Source organism: Colobus angolensis, unplaced genomic scaffold (genome assembly GCF_000951035.1).
Source record: "Colobus angolensis palliatus isolate OR3802 unplaced genomic scaffold, Cang.pa_1.0 Scaffold138, whole genome shotgun sequence".
In the NCBI taxonomy this organism is placed as follows: domain Eukaryota; kingdom Metazoa; phylum Chordata; class Mammalia; order Primates; family Cercopithecidae; genus Colobus; species Colobus angolensis.
The window spans coordinates 2,026,620-2,053,042 of NW_012114466.1; the positions used below are offsets into that span (position 1 = coordinate 2,026,620).

Consider the following 26,423-nt stretch of genomic DNA (forward strand, 5'->3'; position numbering starts at 1 on the left):
CCCCAGGGATTCCTAGAGAGGATCAGGATGCCACGAGGGATGCTACTGGAAGCAAGTCACACAGAAGCCAGAGCCCTGGGCTTGCCTAGCAGCACTGGACATGGGGCAGGGAATGAACCTGAGTCGCACTTCTCAGAGGGTGGGCATGGCGTTGAAAACGTGTGTAGGAAGCTTTTCCGATACACAAGCTGGGCCCCGCTCCGGAACCTTGAGGGGCAGGAGGAGCATTGAGACATCCTTGGGTGGGGTGAGGCAGGGGGGCGGGAGGGGGGAAGATTTCCAATCCCTTAGCTGGTGGAAGACTCCTGAGCTGGCAGAGAGCCCTCTTCTTGAAAGACTGTCATGCACAGGCCATCAGGAGGATCACAAAGTTGTTTATTTCCCCACCTATAAGAAAAGATGGATGATGCAGAGTGCCGAGAAATCCCAGCCATTCCCCTGGTGAACGTACTGGAGCCCCACACGAGCCTAACAGGCTGCGTCTTTACCAAGGGATTTTCCTCTATTTCAACAGAACTGCAATTTCCCTTCCAAATGCTCCCCACGGCATTCGGTCACGCTGCTTCTGGGGAGAATGTATCGTCCACTTCTGTGCTATTCTACAGCAGCCATGTCCTTAGAACACAGAAAATCTGATTGGCCAAAAAAAAAAAAAAAAAGTACCAAAATGTCAAATTTCATACAATCAGGGCAAGAACTGGGCTTCTTTTGGCATTTGGACTGGCTGCCCCCTAAAAAATGTCTTTCTTTCCTTGGCCCTTAGCAAGGCCCAGCCCAGAGGCAGAGAAAGGGGGCGACACTTAGCCTTTGCATTAAAAAATGAGCAAGGGTTTTCAACCAAACAGTTGAGCAATTGGACTCATTTTTTAAACACCAAAAATACGTCAGATGGACTTACTCATCTGGCTCAGCTTAATACATGTTGGCCTAATGCTACAAACAAATACCTAACATTAAAAAAGTCTGAGAGTACAAACAAGTACAGGCCACAGTCACTGGCAGCAATGATCTGGCCTGGAGGTGCACCTGTGGCTGTGCTGCAGACCAGCCCTCAGAACCAGTACTCAGAGACGAAGATGTGGACGTTGACAACATTTCGGTGGGAGACCACGCCCCCGACCACATAGTTCATCTCCAGCTTCAGGACGGCATGAAATGGGCCCACGATGGGCCGTACCTGGCGCACAACACCTGCGGAGAGAGCAGAGGGTGTGCCGGAAGTTAGAAGGCACTGCAGCAATGTAGAGATCTGGGAAATGGTTTCCCTCAAGGAGTTTCAGAGCTAGAAGGGGGCTTAGACCTCGTGGAGTCCCATTCTATGCCAGATGCTCGAGTCCCCTGAATAACATCCCCTTCCAAATGGTCACTTCAGGCTCTGCTCCCGCCTCCAGGGACTGGTGAAAGTGAACTCACTGGCCGGGCGCGGTGGCACAAGCCTGTAATCCCAGCACTTTGGGAGGCCGAGACGGGCGGATCACGAGGTCAGGAGATCAAGACCATCCTGGCTAACACAGTGAAACCCCGTCTCTACTAAAAAATACAAAAATACAAAAAACTAGCCAGGTGAGGTGGCGGCACCTGTAGTCCCAGCTACTCGGGAGACTGAGGCAGGAGAATGACGTGAACCCGGGAGGCGGAGCTTGCAATGAGCTGAGATCCGGCCACTGCACTCCAGCCCTGGCGACAGAGCGAGACTCCGTCTCAAAAAAAAAAAAAAGAAAGTGAACTCACGACTTGCTAAGACAGCCTTTCCATCACGCACTGCCCAACCCGGAGGAAAGCTGTGGGTGTGGGCTTGGAAACCGGGTGGCTCTGCAGTCAGTGCCAGCTTCTGAGCCCAGGTTTTCTGCTCCACCACCATTTACCTGACAGGTGTTTTTTTGTTTGTTTTGTTTTGTTTTGTTTTGTTTTTCCGACGGAGTTTCACTCTTCTTGCCCAGGCTGGAGTGCAGTGGCGCAATCTCGGCTCGCCGCAACTGCCACCTCCTGAGTTCAAGCCATTCTCCTGCCTCAGTCTCCCGAGTAGCTGGGATTACAGGCATGCACCACCATGCCTGGCTAATTTTGTATTTTTAGTAGCGACAGGGTTTCTCCATGTTGGTCAGGCTAGTCTCAAACTCCTGACTTCAGGTGATCCACCCGCTTCGGCCTCCCAAAGTGCTGGGATTACAGACATGAGCCACCACGCCCGGCCTACCTGACAGGTTTTAAGGGGGCCTAGAAAAGGGCCTGGCATGGAATGGGTGCCTGACAGAAATCTTTCTCCCTCCTTCCAACCCACTGTGCCCAGTTCTGACCCCTGAGAAGAAACGAAGCAGGTATATCCTCTCCCCTAGGACATCCGAGGATTGCAGTGGGCCCTGCATCCTTCTGCAAGCAGAGCATTCCCAGTTCCCCATGGGACATGCCTCTGACCCCCTGCTGTGCATGCCTCTGTGGAGGGTGACACCTGAGCTCACTGTTCAGCGTTTGTGATAACAGGGAAGCAAGAAGTGGCTGGAGTAACAGAGGATCAGAGCAGCAGTGGAGTCCCCAGGGCAGTCAAAAGGAGGATGGGTGGTGGAGGGAGACTGGTATCAGTTCTAGGGAAACAGCTGAGAGTCGCAGGGAGCTCTGCCTGTACCAGGGTAGGGACCAGGCAAACACCATGGCCAAAGGACGGGGCACAGACAAAGCTCAGCCACGCCAGGGAGGAAGAGGAGCAACCCCAGGCATTCTGCAGATTCCAGGGGAGCAAGAGAGTGGGTGCCACAAATCTTCCCCAGCCTGGGCCTGCCATCTCCATGGCCCCCGGCCAGGCCTGGCTGGCACTACCTTCCCTCTGCAGGGCACCCAAAGGCTCACAGAGACTCTCCCATACTCTGTACGGGGTGAGAGTAGGGGACAGTCCTCACTGCACTGTGGAGAGGCTGAGGCCCTTGTGAGGCCAAGGTTCCCCGGCAAGTCAATGGTGCCATGCCCCTGTGCTCCTGCACTGCACGATCCAGATGCCCAGCATCTGCCAAGGCATCAGCTCTAGCTGTGCAGGGCAGCCTTCCCACCAGGGCAGAGCGCTCAGCAGATCCCCTTCGCATGCACACATGTGCTCGACAGGCGCTGGGACAGTTCCCAGGGTTCCAGACATCACGAACAGGATGCTGGCTTCAAAGCTGGTGGAAGATCTAGGATGAAAGGTACGTGCCATTCTCTGATGAAGGGTTTGCACTGTCCAGCGGGGGTGAGAATGGAGGTGGGGAGGGCTGGGGAGTCAGGACAGGTTTCTTGGAGGAGACACCCCTTTTGCAGAGGAAACTACACCAGCCAAGGCTGCAGGCTGCTCCCCAGTGTCTGTGGCCAAACAGGCAGACCTACGGGTGCTGACATTTGTGAATGAACTGCCAAGGCCCCTTCTCCGTTCCACATGTTCTGACAGTAGGATTTGTCGAAAGTGGGGTGAAGGGTGGGGATGTGGGGTAACTACCCAACAACTGGTTCTCTGATCACACCATAGGCCAATTTCTATGGCCAACTTCAGGTACCACGTGGCATCACTGAAAGTGGACTCGTGGAGAGATGTGCGCAAGCAGCTGTCCAGAGCTGGTGTGAGCGGTGTGAACCGGTGTGAGCTGGCTCTGAGACACCTGCTTGGATGCTCTGTGAAAGCAAATATGGAGCCTACAGCTTCACAACCACACGTTGAGAAATAGCTACCGGCTGTTTGCCACAAACGGCTGATTCCAGGCTGGATTCTGCGAACAGTTCCTCTGCAGGCTTAGGAAACGTGCACGGGGACAGCCTGTCTCCAGCTCTTGGTGCCCAGGACACAGCAAAGGTTCAGGGGAGAACTGAGAGGTCAGGAAGGCCTTCGGTACGAGTGGCTGGTTCCTGGTCAGGAACATAAGTTCACGCTCAGAAGGAGAATCTGAGCGCAACGTTCCCTCTTTCGCTCTCTGGGCTTATGTTTCAAAAGTGAAAGGCCCAGCAGCCGGGGTGGAATTTCAGGCTGTTCCCTAAGCAAACATGGGCTTTAGCTCCGATGGAGAGATAAGCGCAGGCTTCTGCAGGCTGTCAGCACCCTTGCTCTGCCTGCTACGCGGTGATGACATGGCAGCTTTGTCCTGCTTGAAAGCCCATGAACATCTTCAGCTCCCGGCAAAAGAGGCGGACTTGTCACCACCCTGGGCTTGCCGGCAGGCCCTGGTGACCGGGTCGCTCCCGCCCGCCCCTCCCTGCGCTCGGTCTGCCCACCGGGGTCAGTGTGGGCTCACGGGGCTGAACCCAAACACACCCCCGTGGATCCCCCGTATGTCATATTTTTCTCTCCCCAGGCCTGAGGCCAACAGTGGCGCCCCCGCCGGCCACAGTGACCTGCCAACTTTACTGGTACTAGGCGCAGAGATGGTTCTTACCACCCTTCCTGGCATTCAGAGGTTTGGGGCTTGAAGGAGAAGGGCGACAGGCTGGGTGAGCCTGTGAATCACTGTAGGGAGGAATGGCAGGCGCCTCCACAAACTACAGTCAGATATGTCTTTGTTTCAGCTGGGTGCGGTGGCTCACGCTTGTAATCCCAGCACTTTGGGAGGCTTAGGCAGGCAGATCACGAGCCCATGAGTTCGAGACTAGCCTGGGCAACGTGGCAAAACCCCGTTTCTACAAAAAATACAAAAATTAGCCAGGCACGGTGGTACGTGCTTGTAGTACCAGATACTCAGGAGGCTGAGGTGGCAGGATTGTTTGAGCCCGAGAAGGTCAAGGTTGCAATGAGCCAAGATTGTGCCACTGTATTCCAGCCGGGGTGACAGAGCAAGACCCTGTCTCAAAAAAAAAAGGATCTGTTTCTGTTATTACTATATTTCTGCATATTATGTAGTTTCATATATGATATATAACTATTATACATATAAAACATATTATAAAACACTAATATATTATTTAAAATATAAAGTATGTCAAATTTATATAAATGTATTTTAAATAGTTTAGATAAAGTGTATTTTACAAATTTACATATAAATTTATATAATTATTTACATATAATTATATTTACACATAAGTGTATTTATATGTAAATATAAATTATATATATCTATACTCATATAAAATGTTTATATTTACTCTAAAATTTATATATAAAATATAAACATGATAAAATATGTAATAATACCATATTATTATGTTGCTATATGTATATATTTATCTAAATGTCTATATTTAAATACACCTTCCTGGCTGCACGTGGGTTCGTTAATATTATCAGCAGTTCCGATGCACAGAGGGTCTGCGCACACGACGTGTGCCTGGCACTGGCTAAATAAGAATGTAGAGAAACCGAAGCTCCGTCCTCGGGAGTCAGTCTGGGACAGAGAAAGAAAGAAGAAAGTGCTCATGCAGTGAGCTCCATGTGGGACGGGGACCTGCCACAGACGTTCTAAGTAGGCCCTTTGAGACCTGCAGGATACAAACTGACCTGGCTCCGTGGTAGGACCCCAGATGGGTTATTTGACCTTCCTGAGTCTCAATTTCCTCTTCTGTGAACAGGGATTAAAAACAGCAACCTTTGGCCAGGCGTAGTGGTTCATGCCTGTAATCCCAGCACTTTGGGAGGCCAAGGCAGGCGGATCACAAGGTCAAGAGATCGAGACCATCCTGGCTAACAAAGTGAAACCCCATCTCTACCAAAAATACAAAAAATTAGCCGGGCGTGGTGGCACATGCCTGTAATCCCAGCTACCCGGGAGGCTGAGGCAGGAGAATCACTTGAATCCAGGAGGTGGAAATTGCAGTGAGCTGAGATCACGCCATTGCACTCCAGCCTGGGCGACAGAGCAAGACTCCGTCTCAAAAAAAAAAAAACACCTAGCAACCTTCAAAATCAGAAACAAATCAAACTCGATGTCATCCTTTTTCTCTCCTGAGAAATGACGACTAGCTATCAAAAAGCATTCCGATATTTAAAGTGATCTGACTCCCAGTCAAAGCGTGGCTGAATTCTTAGAAACATACAGCAGGTGTTAAGTGTTTCTCTTGGACTGATTTATGAGAGAGGGAAGCCCTGAACGTATAGAAAATGGTTGTCCCTAAATACATTGCACCAGGGTACTTCATGAGGTTTTAGTCTCTACAATGGCTGAAGACTGGAGCTCCAGGCTGATTGTAAACAGCTGCGTGGTGAAACAAGCACCATGAAAGGAAGCAAAGGACTGCGCTAGGGAAAAGGGTGCTGCGAAGGGGAAGGGAGGCACTAGGCTGAATCACTGATGGTCAGATTTGGGGCCTGGATTTTCTCAGGTTCTTTGCATTTAACAAGTTATTATGGTAGAACAAATAGGAATGCTGCGAGGGTCAAACAACAGACTGTACGGGTGCACACAGCAGGCACTCAAGGAAAGGGCACCCCTTCCTGCCCTTCCCAAATCCGCTTCTCTATCCCTCCCCTCTGACCTGAAGTCCACATTGCATCTCCCAGTCTGTGCACAACCCCACTCAAGCCAGGACCCCCTTTCCCAGGCCATGCCCTATCGGCGGACCTGCCCACACTCCTCCAGCCTAGCCACGTTTTCCTGGGCTTTGGTTTGGGGAACAGGTTTCCTCCATCCCCAGCCTAGTTCGAGCATGACTTATACCTCCTTGCCCTCACCTCGACTGAACCCAGGCCAATGGCCAGGGAGGACTTCATGAGAGAGGACTTAAACAGTTCAGCTGGTCCTCAGTGCCTGACACATAATAGATGCCAAATAAATGCCTGCAGAATCTTTCTGATACCACTTTTATTCATAGCTTCCTATCCACCCATCAACCCATCCATCCACTCACCTATCCATCTATCCATCCATCTTCCCACCCACTCACCAATCCATCCACTCACCTACCCATGGATCCAACCATCCATGCATTCACCCACCCCTCAACCCATCTGTCCATCCACCCACTCATCCATCCATCTATCCACCCACTCATCAACCCAACCATCCACTCACCCATCCATCTATCCATCCATCAATCTATCCATCCATCCATCTATCCATCCATCCATCCATCTATCTATTCATCCATCCATCTATCCACCCATTCATCAACCCAACCATCCACTCACCCATCCATCTATCCATCCATCAATCTATCCATCCATCCATCTATCCATCCATCCATCCATCTATTCATCCATCCATCTATCCACCCATTCACTCACCCATCCATCTATCCATCCATCCATCTATCCATTCATCCATCTATCCATTCACCCACCCATCAACCCAACCATCCACTCACCCATCCATCCATCTATCCATCCATCCATCCATCCATTCATCCATCCACCAACCCACCCAACCATCCACTCACCCATCCATCTATCCATTCACTCACTCATCAACCCAACCATCCATCCATCCATCCATCCACCAATCCGTCCACTCACCTACCCATGGATCCAACCATCCATCCATTCACCCACCCCTCAACCCATCTGTCCATCCACCCACTCACCCACCTATGAATCCATCCACCCATCCATTAGAGGCTACCCACCCATGGATCCATCCATCCATCCATTAGAGACTACTCTGCACAAAGGAGCTTTAAACAGGAAGCTTTAAATTGGGTTTTGAGGAATAAATTGGAGTCAAGGAAGCAGGAAGGACATGTGCAAAGCCCAAAAATATGAAGGTTCAGGCCGGTTCTGGGAACAGTATCAATCTTGGGGAGAGGCAGGCAGATGAAGCTGAGCCATGTGCCTCATCTGGGGGGGGACTGCCCCAGGATCTCACTTTGTCAGTCTCAGAGAACCAAGAAGCTGGGTCATCTCCTGGCTGCCTCCCCATCACCAATTCTATACCACTGTTCTTTCAGAACCACCACCAACTTCCCTATCACAGGAGGCAAGGGAAGGAGGAAGAAGTAGCAGGGAACACTCACTGCCCATATGCAGCATCGCAAACGTGAGAGAGCTGCCACCAGGGGCCCAGTTCCATCTATCCATTTGATCCTACAGACTCTGCTTTGCCATGTCTCATGTGCCAGACACTGGGACCAGCTGGACTGCTTCATAGAAGTCTTCTCTGGGTCCCCTGTGTCACCTGGCACCTGGTCTCTTTCCACTACAACACCGCATCTGCTTATTGCAGGGGATGCTCACAGCCGGCCTGCCTGTTCAGGGACAGCGTCGGCTCATTTCTGCCCCACCATTCCCAACCCAGGCCCTGCCAGGCCCATAGCAGGCCTTCTGCCACGATCACATTGTAAGATGACGGCAGAAGAAGAAGAAAAGAGAGTGAAGGAAGGAGAGAAGGAAGAAGGAAGATCAGTCTCTGAAGCCTCACAATCTAGGAACGAAGGCAACACTTTGTCCTGAAGGAAAGGGGAGCCACGGAAGGCTCCAGGCGAGAGCTGTTTCATTTGGAAGGACTACCCCAGCAGTAAAAGGCAGGACAAAGAGGTGCATTTTCATCACGCCTGGCTTGTCTGTCTTACCTGCAGGGGCGTTTGCCTCCCACCTTTCTGAAGCCCCAGAAAGAAAAAAAGGCCACGGTGCTGAGTTCAATTGTGTTAATCTTCCAAATCCTCATCCCTGGCATTTCTGCTTCAGGTCTCAGACGCTGCTGGTATCCCTTGGCGTGTCTGTGCCTCTTAAAGATATAATTAAGCAGTTTTTTTTCCCCCGTTGAAAAATGTAGGTCCCCTCGGGCGCTTCACTTTCATGTCTTGGCTCTGCTTTGTAAGTTGCAGCTGATGTGCTGGGGATCCAGGATCCTGAACACGAAATGCTTAGGTCCAGTGAGGAGACCTTCGCTGCCTCTTGGGCTCTGTGGTCCACATTCTCTGCCCCATCTGGAAGACATCTTTCAGCTCCTGCTATTTGATGTTGCACTTGATTGCCTCTCCATTGTTTGAAACGATGAAAGTCAGTGGTGGCGGGGTGGGGTGGGGGGACGGTGTCTCTCTGCCTGAGTCCCATATCTCTGACTCTAGACACCGGTCTATAAACAGACCTAGGGTTACAGCCTCGAGTTCCTAAGTGGCTCTGCACCGACCAGCTGTGTAACCTTGTGCAAGTCATCTTCCCTTCTAAAGTACGGCCTCCAACATGAGGCTTGTGATTCTAGCTGACAAAGTGTAATGGAGTGTACAGGGCTGTCAAAGAACATTTTAGCAAACGAGATGATGAATCAAGAGACGGTACAATATCTCATAGCAGTGGAAATTAACTGTGGCCACCATGTGGGGCCAGCCATGAGCAGAAAGGAAGGGAAGTGTAGGGTTATGTGGACAAGGTGCTGGAACAGAGAGGCCAGGAGCTCAGAGGAGACCCAAGCAGGCTTGCCCATCACAAGCACCATGGGCAACTGTGGTGCAAACAATCACCGGGCCTCAGTAATTCACCCCAAGAGGCTCCACAGTTCCTGCAGGCGAGGATGAGCAGCATAGACCAACGGCAAAGAGGAAACGTTGAGAACATGTGGGGCCAGGCGTGGTGACTCATACCTGTCATCCCAGCACTTTGGGAGGCCAAGGAGGGTGGATCATCTGAGGTCGGAGTTCGAGACCTGCCTGACCAACATGGAGAAATCCCAACTCTACTGAAAATACAAAATTAGCCAGGCGTGGTGACTCATACCTGTAATCCCAGCACTTTGGGAGGCAAAGGAGGGTGGATCACCTGAGGTCAGGAGTTCGAGACCAGCCTGGCCAACATGGCAAAACGCTGTCTCTACTAAAAATACAAAAAGTAGCTGGGCATGGTGGTGGGCGCCTATAATCCCAGCTCCTTGGGAGGCTGAGGCAGGAGAATCATCTGAACATGGAAGGTAGAGGTTGCAGTGAGCCAAGATCGCACCACTGCACTCCAGCCTGGGTGACTGAGCGAGACTCTGTCTCAAAAAAGAAAAAAAACAAACAAACAAAAATGTGGAAATACTGTCAGTACTCACAAAGCCACCAACTAGAGTGTGGATGGGCTGGAAAGAGGCCACACGGCAGGGGACATGGGAGGAGACAGAGAGACCCTGTGTGCCCACAGCCGCATTCAGCCCCCATCGCAGTTATTGATGAGACACAGTTAGTGATGAGCCCTCCTTTTCCTGGGGAGAAAAATGAGGCTCTATGGGTAGCACCTTCCAGATCACAGAGCAAACAGGGCCACAGGTTTCCGTCCGGCTGGGACTGACCTCAGAGCCCAGATCTTCCCATCCCACTGTATCTCCTTCCTCCTATCTGCCAAATGACGTGCAGGACACTTCCTGACTGTACTGCCCTTAGCTGAGTTGTAAACACGTGGCAAAAACAGAGAAAGCAATTAGAGAGAATCGCATCAGGAGCTGGTGGTGCAGTCGAAACCCGGTCTTCTCTGCTTGCTTGAGAAACGCTGTAAAACCCGGGCAGCAAGGGGGACAGGTGTCTGGGCTGCATATTTAAAATACCAAGTGTCAGTCAACATGTCTCAGCAAAACTCATCATCCGTATTTCTTGATTGTTATAAATGTGCTCCTTCCGCAGGTCTCCTGTGAGCTACATCAGACAGTTCGGAGGGGACAGCTGCAGGTAGCTGAAAGAAAGAGACAACTCCCAGGGGGCACCTTTCCCCTCGGGGAGAAATATGAAGGGAAATGCCAGCTTTGGACTAACGCTCTTCAGCCTTCGCCTGTGACGTGGGAGCTAACATCTCGGCAGTGCTTCGTCACCACAGAGCTCACTCGCATCGACTGTCTGCCCCTTCCACCAAGCTCTGTGGCCTTGCCAAAGGGAGACAAGGTCTGGGAGAGTTCTGGAAGGATCTGCTGTCTGAGGCACCTCCTTTTAGGAGAAATGAACATGTGACTGAGACGAGAGGGATAAGAAATCATTTCCCCTCCCTCTGTGTGTCTCCTGCGCCAGCCTCAGCCTCCATCCACCTACTTGCTGGGTGGGGTCCTCCTGGGCCCGAGACCCAAACTTGTCAGTCCACTCCAATCTCTCCAGACGCCTCTCCCAGACGGACAATTCAAACCCAAGCACGCCAAACACGGACCCACCCTCCTCCCCTAAACCCACTTCCCTTCCTCCCCTACCCCTCACCCTCCAGGCAGGTACCCCCAAGCCAGGAACTTGGAGTCGCCCTTGACAGGCCCCTTGCTCCCATCCCTCAGGTTAAACCATCACTGAGGCCAGTGGATTCTATTCTCAAAGGTCTCCAGACTCTCCTCCCTTCTCTCCCCACAACCCCGCCCGGCCTTAGTTCCAGCCTCATCGCATCTACCTGAATACGTCTACCACCTTCCTTTTCACCCCTCCCATGCCCCTTCCCACCGTGCTCAGAGCCAGGAGGCAAATCCAACCATGGGGGCCCGCTGTGGCTCTGCAGGGGACTCTTCTCACCCTTCACCCTACCCCCACCTGGGCTCACAGCAGGTGAGACGCACCTTGCTGAGGCCCATGGCCCCGTCCAGCCCCGCTCTCAGCACACTGCCCCAGCCACACTGAATCCCTCGCAATGCCCTGAGGTGAGGGGGCCACGAAGGGCAGGATGAGTTCAAGTCTTGCCAACTTGACTCAAAGACCTGGGCACACCAGAGGGGCCAAGTCCTGCCCTCTGCCTTCCAGGAGTGAAGGCTACTCTGCTTCCTTCTACAGACACAATGAAGGTCTGGAGGGAGGGAGGGGAAGAGAGGCCGGCCTGGCGGGCAGTCCTTGAGTGCAGAGAGGGGGTCCTGAGCCCCACACCTGCAAGTCAGAGCAGAGCCCTCTCTTCTCTATCTGACAAGCACGGAGTGCTTGCTGTGGGTGGCTGCAGCGCTGGATGCTGGGGTTACCAACATCACCTGGCCCTGGTCTGGCTTTTCACGGGCTCTCAGCCGCTGGGAGAGCAGGCACAGGGGACTGGGGCTGCAGAGGCTGATAAAGCTAAGCAAAGCTCCTTTGGGGAGAGCTTCGGAGAAACACGTACCCCAAATCAGGTACTGGTGCTCACGGAAGCTTCCCCAAGGGGTTAACCTTGAACTGACTTTGAAGAACGAGGTGCCCAGCAAGGAAAAGGTGATGGGGGGGTGCTCTGCGGGGAGGGTGGAGAGACACGAGGCAGCTTGGTGCTCTCAGTTTCCCTGAGCAGATGAGTAAAGGAGGGAGGGCAAGGGGAGAGGCTAACGAGAGGGACAAGCCAGTCATGCCCCTTCTCTCTCCTGGAGCCATGGGAGCTACTGCTGGAGTTCAGCAAGGAGGAGACAGGTGAGGCTGGCGGAGAACCATCACTTTCTTCTTTTCTCCTGAGAGGCTCCAGGAATGAGCCAATTCAGGGCAGAAAGGAGTCCCCCCAGGCTGGAGCAAGGCCATGTCCTCAATGTCCCTTTTCCAGGCTGTCATCTCAGAGGCTCGCAAATCTTCAGCAAGATGACTGTCTGCACTGCCATGGACTGAACACTGACGGTACACCTACACTATGGACCATGCTCCACGTTGTCAGGATGCAGAGGTGACAGCTGAGATTTCAGGACCGGGTCAGGCCTCACAGAATAGAACTCTGCCCTCTCCGAGGTTGCTGGGGAAAGTCATGACAGCAGGAACCCCAGAGAGTCCCAACACGATGTGCACATTCCTAAGTCATGTCACCTGAGCCTGGAAGCTCCTGTGTGCCTCAGTTTCCTCATCTGGAAAATGGGGATAATGATCTACAGGGTTGCTATGAGGAGGAGGTTATATATATACACACATACATGCCCAGAAGGGTGCCTGGCACACCACAAGGGCCACACAGGGTTTGCTGTTAATTGAAGGACTCTGAGAGCTCGGGTTCTAGCCTTGGCCACAGACAGAACGTTCCTAGCAGAGTCCACCTGGAAACGCCTGACATCCGCCCCACCCCCACCCTGCCCTGTGCCGGCTGGGTAATGGCAGCACTGAGGTCCTTTCACAGATTTAAAGACAGTCAGGAAAGACAGTCAGGAGAGGCCGCCAAAAGACTCATACCATCATCATTCTTGTTTTTTTCGTTTTTTTTTGTTTTTTTTGCTAATTTTGCACAACATGCCTTTATTGCTGTTTGGCTAAAACATTTCATTTTTAAAAAAGAATAATTTATGAATGTGCCCAGTGATATTAAAAGCTTCTCAGAAGGTGCAGACCAGCAGTCTCAGAGGGTCACAAATCATTCCTGTGGGAGGCTCTGGAGACTAAGAGGCTGCTCCCAGCTCCTTTTAACCCCTTGGTGACTCTGGAAGTCAGCAGGTGTGTGGGATCCTGTGGCCAGTGATGGGCACCTGCTGGGGGCTGGGTTGGGGTGACCCCAATGGGTGCCTCTGTTCTGTGTGTGTAAGAAACAAGGACAAACAGGGTAACAGACGGCAGCCTTGCATGAACGAACCCCTGGAAGCTCTTCCGTCCAGGAATTGTTTGGTGGAATCGAAAGTCAAGCAGAAAAACTCCCAGTGCCACAACGGCTGGTGTTTCCCTGTTTACGACACCCCTCCCCCGGCACAAGCATTCTCTGCTCTTGTTCATGGCAGACTTTCTAGAAGGAGTTCCCCAGGCACGGCCACTGTGGCACTCTGCCATTCCCTCTGCCCGGAGCCCTCTTCCTCCAGATCTCTGTATGGGCCACTTTCTCAGCTCCTGAGTCTTTGACAAATGTCACTGACCACCAGATTTAAAGCTGTACCGCCATGCTGCACCCTGCCTCCCCATCCCCTTCCACTGCTCTGCACAGCCCTCACTACCATCTGACCGTGTATATATTATGCTTGTTTCTCATCTGCTCCTACCCTCTGGAATAAAAAGTGTATGAGGTAGGCATTCATGTCTGCCTTAGTCACTGCTGCATTCCTCAGAGCAGGGCCTGCCCCTGGGGATACATACATTACTCGTTGGGAGAATGAATATGAGGAGAGTTGCAAAAGGGGTTCATCCGGAGCCACAGAGCACAAAAGAAAGAGCTGCACACTCTGCATGTGGAGCATGTGGAGGGCATCCAAGAGGAGGTGACAGCTGACATGGGCTTTGAGGGATGAATAGGAGTTCACCAAGAGGAGAAGGAAGTGAATGTCATGGCTACAGTCCAGGAGAGGAGAGAGGCCATGGAATATTTGGGATCTGAGGCATGGGCTGGAGTGGCTGAAGCAGAGTGGAGGGAAGAGGAAGGAGTAAGATGCAAGCGGCTCTGCAGAGCCAGAGGGCCAGTGGGCAGATCTGGGTGCTTCTCTCCAGCCTGGAGCCCAGGCACCCCTGAGTGCTGAGCCCCCAGGGGTAAGCCCACTCTAAGAGATGCAGCAGTAACCACAACTGGCAGACAAGCACAAATTCCCTACCTTGTACACTTTTTATTCTAGAGGGTAGGAGCAGGTAAGGGAGATGGGAAGCTCTGGGCTGAGGACATCTCTCTGGCCAGGCAGCAGGGATGGATGTGAAAAGTGGGGCTTAGAACACAGCAGTCACAGCAACACAGGCTGTGGGTATGGGAGTGGGTCCACGCCTTCCAGCACCAGGAACCAGTGGCCAGGCACATTTCACTGTGATACGCACGCGGATTACGAGAAGAGATACAGTCTAGCCAGGCTCTGTGATGTGCTCGTGAATCTTACATCCCGGTGACGACATCTCGGAGGCGGGGTACCTGCAGGTCTGAGAAGCAGCCCACATGCCTTGCAGGAGTCCCCCAGAAGCTCACAAGAGCAGCAGCATATCAAGGTCCCAGAATAGGGACCTCTGTCCCTGCACTGTCCCTAGACCCTGTCCACATGGCCCGGCCCAGCCCTGCCTACTGGCTCCCGATGCTGTGGTGGGCCTGATGTCACCCACCACCAGGCATCACTAGGACACCATCCTGCCTGGGCCCTTGGGCTGACTGCAGGGTGAGCAGATGCCATCCTTGCCCCGCTCCAGGCCTTCCTCTACTCCTTCCGAAACACCTGCTTATCCCCCACCACCTTTCACCTGCCCAGTGTGCGGCCCTGTCTTCCCGCCCCTGACGGCTCAGGCATGTGTCCGTGGGGACCAAGCAGGCACAGGGGATGGAAATTCTCAGATGCCCGCCAGGTGCTAAGTCTTCCAGCCCAAACCTTGATGAGCACCACTACCTTTGTGCAAGGCAGGTGTCTCAAGTTTGGCTTCCTTCCACCCTCCCACTGGGGCCATGATGGTCCCGTCCAGGGTGACACTGCTGATGTGGAGCTGTGTAATCTCCCAACCTCTTTGGCTGCATCGTCTCACCTGAGCTGCACCAAAAAGGCCTGTAGAGAGGGGTGTAGCGGACCCCCCGGGGTTCAGCAGGGCAAGATGGCCCCCCCTCCCGACCACGCTGTCTCCTCCTGCAGGGGCGGCCATGGCAGGGGGTGCTGGGCAGGTTGTACCCCACCAACCCTTCCTAGCCAGGTCCTGGGCTGGAAAACCGATCGGGGTGTGGAGTGCGGCACTCATGTGGACAGGGCGTCTCCTGGGGCTGAGGCCTAGAGCTCTGAATGAATGCTGTCCATGTCACTGCAGGTTCAGCCCAGGCCGTCCGGGAGCCACCCACAGCAGGGAGGTTTCCGGGACTGGTCCCTGGGGCCCCCTGTGTGTCTCACTGAGGTAGGCTCAAAAGCAGAGACTGTGCTCCATTCAACACAACCAAGCCCTCTGAGGAGTCTGGCCTGAGTCCAGGAGCTGCTGCGGGGACGGTCACCAGCTTCGTGATGGGGGTGACTTCTGAGAGTTCTGGTGTCTGGGGAATTGGGGGCTGATAACCTCAAGGAGGGATAACAGCAGCTGTTTCAGAGGGGCTACGCGCAGTTGTGCAGGGCACAGGGCCTGATGCCCCAGAGCCCATCTCTGCTCCATGGGGTCATGACATAGGGAGCAGAAAAGGTGTGTGTTCTCCTTCCATCTCCCAGTCTCTGAGAGACCCTCCTCCCCATGCCCTTCACCTCCTGGAACCCTTGGCGACACCCCCAGCTCAAGATGGAGTCAGGCCGCAGCTGATTCCAGCCAGGAGGAGGCCGAGCCCAGCACCCTGGGAAAGAACTTGGCTGCCGGCCAGGGTGTGGCCCCCGGGGTGACAGGGCTGTGCCTCCCAGAAAAGAGAAAGCGCTTAATCCCTGGGATTTGCCGTGAAAGCCAGGACAGGGCAATCACTCATCGTCAGGCAGGGACGGCTGCGCTGTTGTTTTTAGGTGGAATTTCTGAATCTCATTTGTAATGTGTACTGATCCCGGGCCAAACTCTCCACATGGGTTGCAGGATGCGGTCAGCAGCGCACATTTAACCCCTTAAGAGGTAATAATTTTAACGAGGTGATCTGGGCCCTGCTAGCTGGGACACTGGATGGTCTCAAGCCTTGACTGAGGCCTTGCCTGGCCAGGGGGAGAGGTACAGCTAGGTAGATATCTTCATCCACAAGCCCATGTACTGGGGCTGCTGCATACAGTTGAGCAGGTTGTGCACTGCAAATAGACTCACTGGTAAATGGTGCTCCCTAGGTTTTGCAGTGCACAACACATACAACTGTACATAGCAGCCCTGCCACATACCACTTCTCTCTCCCTCTGAGACATGAACAGGGATGACACCAACCCCTAAACCACAAGCACTTTCAGCTGTGGGAACTCTGGCGGGATGCTATGGATGCTGGTGGGGAGCTTCTTAAAAGCAGGATGCGAAGTTGGGATGTAGATTTGTTCTCCAGTACCCAGTGCAGGGCCTGGCATGGAACAGTACCCCAGGATGTTCTTGTTGAATGAATATGAGAATTCAAGGATGACAGGACTTGGGAGGCCTGCTTGCTGACCTGCTTCTGGCCAGGCCAGCCTCACCAGCCCAGGCCGTGAGATCTGCCTATTAAATAGGTCCTGGGCAGTTGGAGCCACTTTGGGCTGGACGGTCCTGGCCCTGTCCCATGATCCTTGCTCTGGCCTGTTGTCCCCTAAGGAGGCTCCGGGCTCCCACCAGTCCTCCAGTTCCAAACTGCTTCCTCCCAGCGGCTCATTTATCCTCCAGACTAGACCACTCTTATGTTAAAATAGGTACAAACATCAGTCCTTATTACCCTGCAAGGCAAATATTATCATGGCGATTTTACTGAGAAGAAAGCTGAGGCTCAGACAGGTTATGAAACTTGCCTAAAGTCACAAAGCCGTAAACAGAGAACAAAGCCGCAAGCCCAGGGCAGTTTGCCCCGGCCATACAGACTCAATCACGCTTTGCCTAAAAAGGGTCACCCAAGCCATTGCTATTTTTCAAACGGTAAACTTGAAATTGGGTAATAATCCTTATACACCCACAGATGGAATTTAAAATGCGATTTCCAAACATAAACCATGGTAGTTCCCTTTAAGCGGGGGTGTGAGTGCTGCAGGAGCGTGTTGACACACTGGCCAAACTCAGAGGCTCCCACGACCCAGCACAGACACTGTGGGAAAGCGGCTGTCAAGTTCACTTTCATGGAAAAGCCTGGGTGTCGTGCCGGCTTCTCATTCTGCGTTGCCTCGGCGTGCATTCTGAATATGCGTTTAACTCTCACACCAGAGCAGGGTTCCGTCACCCTTGCTACGGGTTCCAGTTCTCCACCTCCTCCCGGTTCCTCAAGGCGGCTGACCCAGATGACTGCCTTGTACCACCACCTCCTGGGGGCCCCTGCCTTATGGGACAGCTGGATACAACCCAAAGACCCTCGCACCTACCCCGACGGTACAGATCTATGCAGCAGTGACCCCCATCCGCCACCGCATGACCTCAGGAAGCTCCTGCCTGCTCCAGGCCCCCCAGTTAGAATTCCTCACGGGAAACCTGCCTGGATAACACCCTGGACCCCAGTCAAGGCTTTGGTCCCACAGGTCTCTCTCTGTCTCTCTCTCTCATTCTCTCTTTCTCATGCTGCAGGTGCTTCCCCTTCCCACTGGCCCTGCAAGGGGTGCTGCCCACCTCTCTAGGCCCTGAGAGTAACAAGCTGCTTCCATTACTTCCCGTGTTGATTGCGCTGTCTTCTCTGCGTCTCACCTGACTGGCACACCAAAACCCAGCTTCCTTCCTGGTCAGGGCTAGAATGTACAGCCACTCTCAAGACAGACAGCAAGGCCAAATTCGGAAGAACTGATATTTACAAACCGTTTAGGTTTCCAAAAGTCTTTACATCCTGTGCACCCACTGTGTGCCAGGCACTGCTGGGAGCTTTCACATACATCGTTTCATCTGATTCCATTAATGAGATGCAGAGTCTCCAATTAGGGCATTTCCTTCCTAAATGTAATATAGGTGACCATGTCTGAGGTGAGCAGCTGGTCATCCACCCTTCAATCGTGTGGCCTTCATCGCTGCCACGCTGCTTGGCCGGCCTTGCCCCTCCCAGGAGCTGAGGACCCAAACCCTTCAGCTTCTCTGAGGAACCCTGCAGCAGCTGAGCCCTTAGAGCTGCCTGGGGGGCTGCAAGGCTTGGGGGACAACACAGAGCTGACTTAAGGACCTGCTTGGGAAGTGCAGCTCCAACTCGCTGGCTGTGGGACCCTGGGCCAGCGCTTCCTTTTTTTCTTACATAAATGGTGATGCCTGCCCCAGGTGGCTGTCCCACAAGGCTGCTCAAGGATCTAACAGCATATGGTGCTTGTGAAGGGTCTCTGGGCACATGATGGGTGGACGTACAGGGAGGCACCAGGTGATTCCAAAGCAAAACTGCCAGCAATGTCTCCAAACACTGTCCCTGGGCCCAGGGGAGCCTTGGGCTGGGGACACAAGGTCTGGTCTTGATACTACAGGACTGTCCTTTCTCCAAGCCAGAGAGTATAAAACATCTCAGAGATCAAATCCTGTGCAAACGCACTCACCACTCACACGCACCCACCCACCCACAAACACACACATTCCACACCCAGCCACACATGCACTAAGTCACACCAGAGGGCTTGCCCAGAAGCAAGTGTGCAGAGTGCAGTAGGTCTGGATGTCTTCTAAGACGCGTAGGTTGTCATTAAAGCCCATTCCCAGCCGTGAAGCTCCCGCCCCGGCCTAGAAACAGCCTCCCTAAATTGCAGCCAACCCCAGCATCTATCTGCACGGGGTGCAGCTGTGGCTGTCACTGGGGAATCATTGAGGCTGGGAGGGGTCCTGGAAAGAAGGCAGGTCTGGGGGTCCCAGAGAGCAGCCTGGTGAGTCGCCTGTGTGACCAAGGACGAGTAGGCCCTAGGCAGGTAAACAGCCGGAGAGAAAGCCTCCAGGACCCCGCCATTCCGCAGAATGGTGACATCTGAACCTCATCTTTTGACTGCCTGGACATACAGGGAGGTCTTTCCTCATCAAGGACTGGCCGAGGACCCAAGACCCCATGGCCGGGAGCACTGGGACTGTGTAAAAGGAGGTGCTTTACTACTTATCCTCTGTGGCTGGGACTCAGACTCAACCACTGCTGACAGATGCCAGCCAGTGTAGACACCAGCTGGTATAGACCAGAATCAGGGCTTAACATAGGCCATGGGGATGGGGAGTCCTGGAGGTAGACAGTTCAGGTCTAAGCCCTATCCTCGAACACTTCCTGGCTGGGAGATCCTGGGGACTTAGCTCCTCCGGCCTCAGTCTTCTTACCTGCTGAGCGGGTACAACCTCAACCGCAACCTCAAGCTGCAGGAGGCCCGGCGGGTGAAACAAAGCAGCAGGATCTGGAAGCTCCGTGGGCAGCACAAACCTCCCAGGGGACAGCACAGACCTCCCGTGGCTCCCATGGCCCCCAGGACAGCATCCACCAAGGCCTGGCCCTGTAGACCCTTTCAGCCTCCCCTCAACCTTCCCGGTACCCTGGATGCTCCAGTAGCCCCAAACCGTATGCTGTGCCCTCCCTTCCCGGCTCCCTGCCTCTCGTCACGCTGTTCATGGGCCAGCCACAGACATGGCTGTGAGTTTGGGTGTCCCACTTGTCTGGCTCACTCCTCGGCCTCAAGACCCAGAACGTGTGTGACCTCCTCCAAGAAGCCTCCCCTGACTGCCCCATGGTCATGTCCACGTAACAGGAGGGGCTGGCCTGCAAAAAACTACAAAGGCAACTCTGTAGCTCCCTGCAACCTGGTAGACCCAAGGGTCAGGAGGTCCACGTGCAAAATGCGTCCGTAGGCCAAAGAATTACTTCACCTGCAGGCTCTCTAGCTCCTCCTGGCACCGGCAGGGTTTTAACAGAAATGTGGCCACAACCAAGCCTCATAGCACACAGATTTCCCTCCCTGGAGAAAGAGGGAGGGCGTTTTTGCAGGCCAGGCCCTCCTATCACACAGCCATGACCCTACAGCAGTCAGGGAGGCTTCTTGGAACTGATCACACACATGCTGGGTCTTGAGGGTGAGTGGAGGAAGCCAGACACTCACGTGGCTGGCCTGAGAGTTCAAAGGAAGTGGTGATCTGGAGGCTGGAGGGGAGGTCTGAGGCTCAGACAGCAGCCACAGCCCAGAGGTCCGGGGATCCCGGGTTGCCCCGAGTTGCCTTTCTGTCTCATCTGCACACTGATGATACACAGCACGCCCCTGCTGCAGCCAGGGCTCCCCCATTAGTCATCACTCAGGAGATATTACCTGAAAGATCTCTTCCCAGAGCACCCCGGATTACAGCCTGCAGAGCTGAGAATGAATCCAGAGCTGGATAAGGAGGCTTTGTAGTGGCCTGAGAATCCCTGGGGCGTTAATGGAGCATTTTTGCACAGGGCGAAAACGCATTCTTCATTTTTCTTTTGACAGCCGGTTCAAGAGGAATGCGAGGGGGCTTTACAAAGACAGCGGCGTGGGCTCCGCTGTGGGCTCCTCGATCCCCGCCGAGAACGGGTCTTTCAAGGTTACGTTAGAGGAAGACCCGGCCCTTGCAGGTTCTTAGTGGACTCGGGACATTTCTCCCTCTTCTTCTGTTACTTTGGGAGGACTGACACGGCGAGTCCCGGGGGCCTGTGCACTGATTGTTTTTCTGGGACATCCAAACTCACGGCAACTTTGCCCACGACAGCACCAGTCAACCCTGGGCTCCGGCTCTTGGGGCGGGGGTGTGGTGTTTGGGGAAGACTGGGCTTCAGGCCCCTTCTGGCCCCAGCTTTGAGTGGCCTCGGGCAACTCTCTTGCCCTCTCTGGCCCTCGGTCTCTCCTTTGTTAGAGGAGATAATCCCACCACGTCACAGGGTCCTGGCGATGATGAAATCCTGGCTCCCGGTCATCACAGAAGCCAGGTCACTCCCTCACATGCAAGGAGACTCAGCTCAGGCCTCACCTCCTCCAGGAAGCCCTCCTGATTCGGTGCCCAGTGTCCACACAGGGCATGACCTAGAGCAGACAAGGGTTCAGCAAGCACCGTGAGTAGGCGGTGTTCCCTGCCATGCGCTGCAGGCAGCACAGAGCTGCACGGGGCTTCCCAGGAGGCTCAAGAGCCTCCCACGCTCCCCCCAGGAGCAGCAGCCCTGGAAGCCGCTTTCCTCCTCTCCACCACCATCAAGAGTTTCTGTCTAAGTCACTGCTTGAAATCAGAACTGCACTGCTGAAAACAAGTCTGAAAACATCCCAGGCCCTGCGGTTTTTCAGTTGCACAGTCTCAGGCGGTCATTTAACTCAGTTCCCTCCTTTGCCCAAGGGAGACAATCATGACCCGTCGCTGGCAGTGTCTGTGAGGACTGGGGAATGCGGGGGTGAAGGTGCCCAGCAACCGTAAGGAGCCGGTGAGGTTTCAACCCCACGTTTCCAGGGCTGCTTCAGGCTGGGCTCGAGTCCAATGGCGGAACCATCTATTGCCAGGTGGACAGGCCAGGAGCCGTGTGCCGGGATGGCCGCCCCTAGGGATGGACAGGCCAGGAACCGTGTGCCGGGATGGCCACCCCTAGGGACCAGGAAGCTCCCAGGACGTATGGCAGTTATTCTGGGCAGAAGAGGAGGGAGAAGGAAGTAGGGATATGGAAGCCCAGGGAAGAGATCCCAGATGGAGAAATAAGATGAGCGCAGTGGGGACAGAGACAGGAGTCAGCCAGCAATGCAGCCTAGGTCCCGACACGCAGGGCTTGCCCCCCTGGGGGGTCTCAGTCCTCCACCTGAGATGACATGGGCACCAGGTCGACTCCAGGAGCCCAGCCAGGTGGGGCATCCGGCACACAGACCGAGGCGCGGAAGAGGCAGGGGCCTCCCCAGCACACAGGGCTACAGGCACGACAATTCCAAGGGCCAGGCTGGGGCCCTCCCTCACGCAGCCCCAGCCCGGAATTCCAAAGACCAGGGCACCCGTGACCAAATGTGCTGGGGGAAGCCGCTGGGTCCTTGTGGCCTCATCCACATTCCATTCCCAGAAGCTCGCTGCAGGGACAGGGCCTGCGATCATCTCTCATACCCTGGGACTCTGCTCCATTGCCCACTGTGTCCCTGATTCACTGTGAGAAGACTGGCAAGCTTCCTCGCCCTTCCGGGCCTCGGTTTCCCCTCCTACAGAAGAAGGAGTTGGAAGAGATGGTCTCTAGGAGCCTCCAGGCTCCGACATGCCAGGATTTTCTGCCCCAGTGGATGGGAAGCTGAGAAACAGACCCTCCCAGGTTGTTTCTGTCTGGAGCAGATGCAGCCAGAGAAAGGCACTGGTGGGCACTGGTTCCAGGCCCAGCAGCTGCCCAACCTCTTGGCTTGGGTCACCCCAGAAAGGATGTAGGTGGGAACTAAAGACGCAAAACCTGCCAGGAGACTTCCCCTGAGAGAGCCTCCACAGGCCGTCAAGGCCTGTCTCTCTGTGCATGCCTATTTTGGCATCACATTTTGATGATCTGATATGGGGTGGCGTCTCCCTGCTGCTGAGATGCAAAGCCCACAGGGGCTACGTGGTATTTATCCCTCTCTGTATCTGCAAGGCTCAGCCCAGGGTCAGGCACAGGCAGGGGCTCAGGAAGAGTTCAGAAACGGAAAGAATGAGTGAGTGAACTGGAAGGTCCTAGGATTCCAAACTCCCATGTTCCAAGATCTGGAAATCACCTGAGGGCTGGGCCATGTCCCAGCCACACCTGCAAGCCCAGCATCAAGCACAGGGCTGGCCCCTTTGGGCCGGGGGGTGGCTGTGGGCCAGTGTCAGGGTGCATATTCCACCCACGCAGTAGGGCAGGACAAACCCCGGATCCAACCTCCTCCTGCCTGCCCTCCTGCACAGGGGCCTGGAGGGCCCTCAAGGCTCTCTTCGTCTAAACTCTCATTTCACAATGGGGGAAACTGAGGCCCAGAGTGGGGAGTGACTCAAGGGCAAGCAGCAAGTCTCACAACAGCCGATAACCAAACCATGTGCCTTCCCCTTGGAATCACGCGAGGGCTAATGCACCATTAATTGTAATTAACTAATTATTCCTGCTGCCAGTTAGTGCAGGAGGAGGCTGGAGGCTGGCGTGGGCCCCCCCCCCGCCCCCCAGTGACTCAGTCATGTTTACAACATGCAAACCCATTTAAAAGCTTGTAAAGGTGCTATAAACGGCTCTTTGGCAAGAGGGGAATAACGATTCCCTTTCTCCAGCCGCCAGTTTTAACAACCGTCCGGGTTTGGCCGGCAAGGACTGAGCTTCCAAGGTCCAACAGCGCCACCTGGAGGCCGCGCCCCCAAACGCTCTGCGCAGTGCGCACTGCACGCTCGCCGGCTCTCGTTAGGACCTCCCGGAATCCAGCGCCTAAGGGACTACGAAGCCCACTCCTCCCAGTTCACAATGGGGAAACTGAGGCCCAGGGGAGGGCAGGGACTGTCCGTCCGTTGCTCAGCTGCTTTGAAAGTGTTCAGAGTATAAATCCAAGTCCAAAATGGCAGATGCCACCGTTTTCATTTCCCATGACTGTAAATCGTTTAAAATGTGACGGTTCAGGAGAGGGGCTGTGAATGACAGAAACAAGTGTGCGGAGTGGAGCGGGCCTGGATCTTTTTTCACAGGAGTAAGTTGTCATTAAAGCCCGTTCCTAGCCAGGGAGGGCCCTGCCCCAGCCTGTAAACAACTTCCCCAGCCTGCACCCATCGACAGGACTTCCACAGTCCCCTCACGCCCCAGCCTCCCTTCACGCTCCCCAAACACCGGATCTCCAGGGAGAAAGAGCAGTGAGTTCCCCGTTCCGATGGGCTGTGCACACAGAGTGGCCTTGGTCCTCTTACCAACGGATGCGTGGGGAGGGGACGACTACTACTCAGGGCCACGTGGCGAGTCCGGCTAGTTCCAAGGCTGAGAGACCAGAGCTCAGGTCCTCTGATTCCTACTTTGCTATTCCTCCCATTGCACCCCAAGAATGACAATCCTCTTAGCTCCCACTGACTGCGGGACTGTGCCAGCCCCAGGACAAGCGCTTTACTTGGGTGGTATCATTTGAAATTCATGGTTCTGGAACCCATCCATTTTATAGGCAGGGAGACCGAGACCCAGAGGGGTCACGTGGAGAGCGGGTGGCACAGCTAGGGTCGGATCCCAGGCAGGAGCCCCCACTCTGGCCGTTCCTCTGGCTGAGACTGATTGGGAGCTGTGGTGGCCTCGGCTCTGGGCCCTGAAGGTTGGGTGGGCTTGGATCTGGGGAGGGGATTCAGATGGGAGTTGGGCTGGGCCAGAGAGGTTTGGGGGTGGACGGGGAGGGGTGCCTGGATAGAGGTGATATTCCCGGCCACTCACCCACGGTCATGCCGTCCATGTAGCGCTTGATGATGTCAAAGGAGTCCCGCAGGTTCCCTTCTGTTATGTCAAAGATGATGTTAGCCTGGCTGGCAGGATGCGGTGGCGTGATGGCCCGGAGGAAGATGATCTCTGCAGAGGCACAGCATGGAAAAGGGCTCAGCACAGCCTGGCCCCAGCCCCAGTCCCAGGAACTCGGCCCCAGGAACTTGCCCTCGGGGAATGAAGACCTAACCAGGGCCCTTTCACGAGGCAACATCAATGAAGCCAGAGATCCCCCGTGCGGGAGGCTGGAGGGGGTCTGGACCTTCCTATATCACAGCCTATCCCTGTTTTATCGAGGGGGAAACTGAGAGATTTTGGATCTTGCTTGGGGACGCAGAGCTAATCAGAGGCAGGGCTGGTGAGAAGTCATCAGTCACTGTGAATATTCATGAAGGTGGGGGCCAGAGGAGGGAAGCGAGTGGGGGGACAGAGGGAGAGCAGGAAGGCCAGGGGAGTGGGCCCCTCTCCCATCTATAGTGCTACGGGTCAGGGGGCCACCGCTCAGGGTGCCTGGGCTCTCTGGGGGTGTGTCCATCTCCCAGATCAGACAGTGAAGCAGGGCAGCCCCAGCTCTGGGCTGTCTGGGGGGAGTCCTCTCCGTGGGCCTCAGTTTCCTCACCCTGTAAGGTGAGGAAGGAAGCCGGCGGGGATCCACTAACGGTCCTTTCAGCACTTAGGGTCAGGGTCTGGATTGCCTGGGCCCGAGATGCTAACAGGTGTCCCAACGGCACTCAGCTCCCTGTGACAACCAACACTCAGATCGGGGCTGGCCCAAGAGGCCACAAAACCAGCCACCGGGGATTTGGGAAGGATTTGTATGTGGTTTGGTGAAATCCCATCATTTTGCAAAAGGCAAATACCAGTTAGTTATTTTCTCTGACCCGAGTCTGTGCCACCCTGTGGCGATTCAGTGCCGTTCCTTTTCGGGAGGGGCAAGCTGGGGGACTGGGACTGGGGACCGTTCCTTGGGCAACCCACATGCTGGGGGAGCCTCTTCTCCCCCATCCCCCACTGCATGGTTGTGTCATGGTGTAAACACTGGTGTCCTCACGGCTAGCTCCATTGTATACCTCCCCTGAGAGGGTAGGAGGACCCCTTCTTATCACCATGTCCCCAGAGCCTGACGCAGAGGGGCTCCATCCATGGCTGCTGAATGAACTCACCATGGCAAGCTTCTCTGCAGGCCAGGGATGGGGACTCCCTAGAGGGCGGGGATGGCTGGGGACCAGGCACATGGGCAGCACAGCCCGAAAGCGAGGTGAACAGGGCAGTGCTCCATCCATAGCCCTCTGCCAGGCTTGGGAGCACGCAGCCCTGGCCCTGCTCCAGAGAAACGGTGCAGTGATGGCAGGTTACACAACATGTCTACACTGCATGCCAGGAGCTTCCTAGAGAGCCAGGCCAGGGTGTCGGAGCACTGACTGGGTTACACCTGAGCTTCCTGCTTCCAGTCAGGCCCCTCCAGTTCACCCGGCCCTGGGTCAACAGGATGATGTTTCTATATGCAAACCTCGTCCACTGCAACCTTCCGATGGTTCCCCCAAAGCCTGGGGGTTGAAGGCCCAACTCCAATTTTAGCCTCCTGTTTATCCTTCCAGCCCACCTCCTGCCAAGCCTCTACCACTCCAGCGGAAAACCTTGGCTGAGTTCCTCAAATGCCCACACTGTCTCCCATACCTCCAGAACCTTCTGGCCACGTCCTGCTCCACCGGGCACCCTCCTCTCCCCTTCTCCCCCTTTCACTCGAATACCTCACCATCCAGGACCTGGCCTGGCCGTCACTTCCTCCCGGAGGCCCTCCCTGATTCTCCAGTGCGGTCACAGAATCAGTGCTTAATGGCTCTCTGCAGAACAACTGTGACCC

The 26,423-nt window shown here is 54.6% G+C and overlaps 1 protein-coding gene across 1 annotated transcript in view; it reads right to left on the minus strand.

Moving 5' to 3' along the window:
• Positions 1–354: 354 nt before the first annotated feature.
• FBLN1 (fibulin 1) overlaps positions 355–26,423 on the minus strand; it is a 96,629-nt gene continuing 70,560 nt past the window's right edge. Inside the window, exons 15-16 of the mRNA XM_011934760.1 lie at positions 24,515–24,646; positions 355–1,191 (exon numbers count right to left, since the gene is read on the minus strand). Coding sequence (XP_011790150.1) covers positions 1,052–1,191; positions 24,515–24,646 — 272 coding nt within the window. The 3' untranslated portion in view covers positions 355–1,051. The remainder of the gene's footprint in view (positions 1,192–24,514; positions 24,647–26,423) is intronic.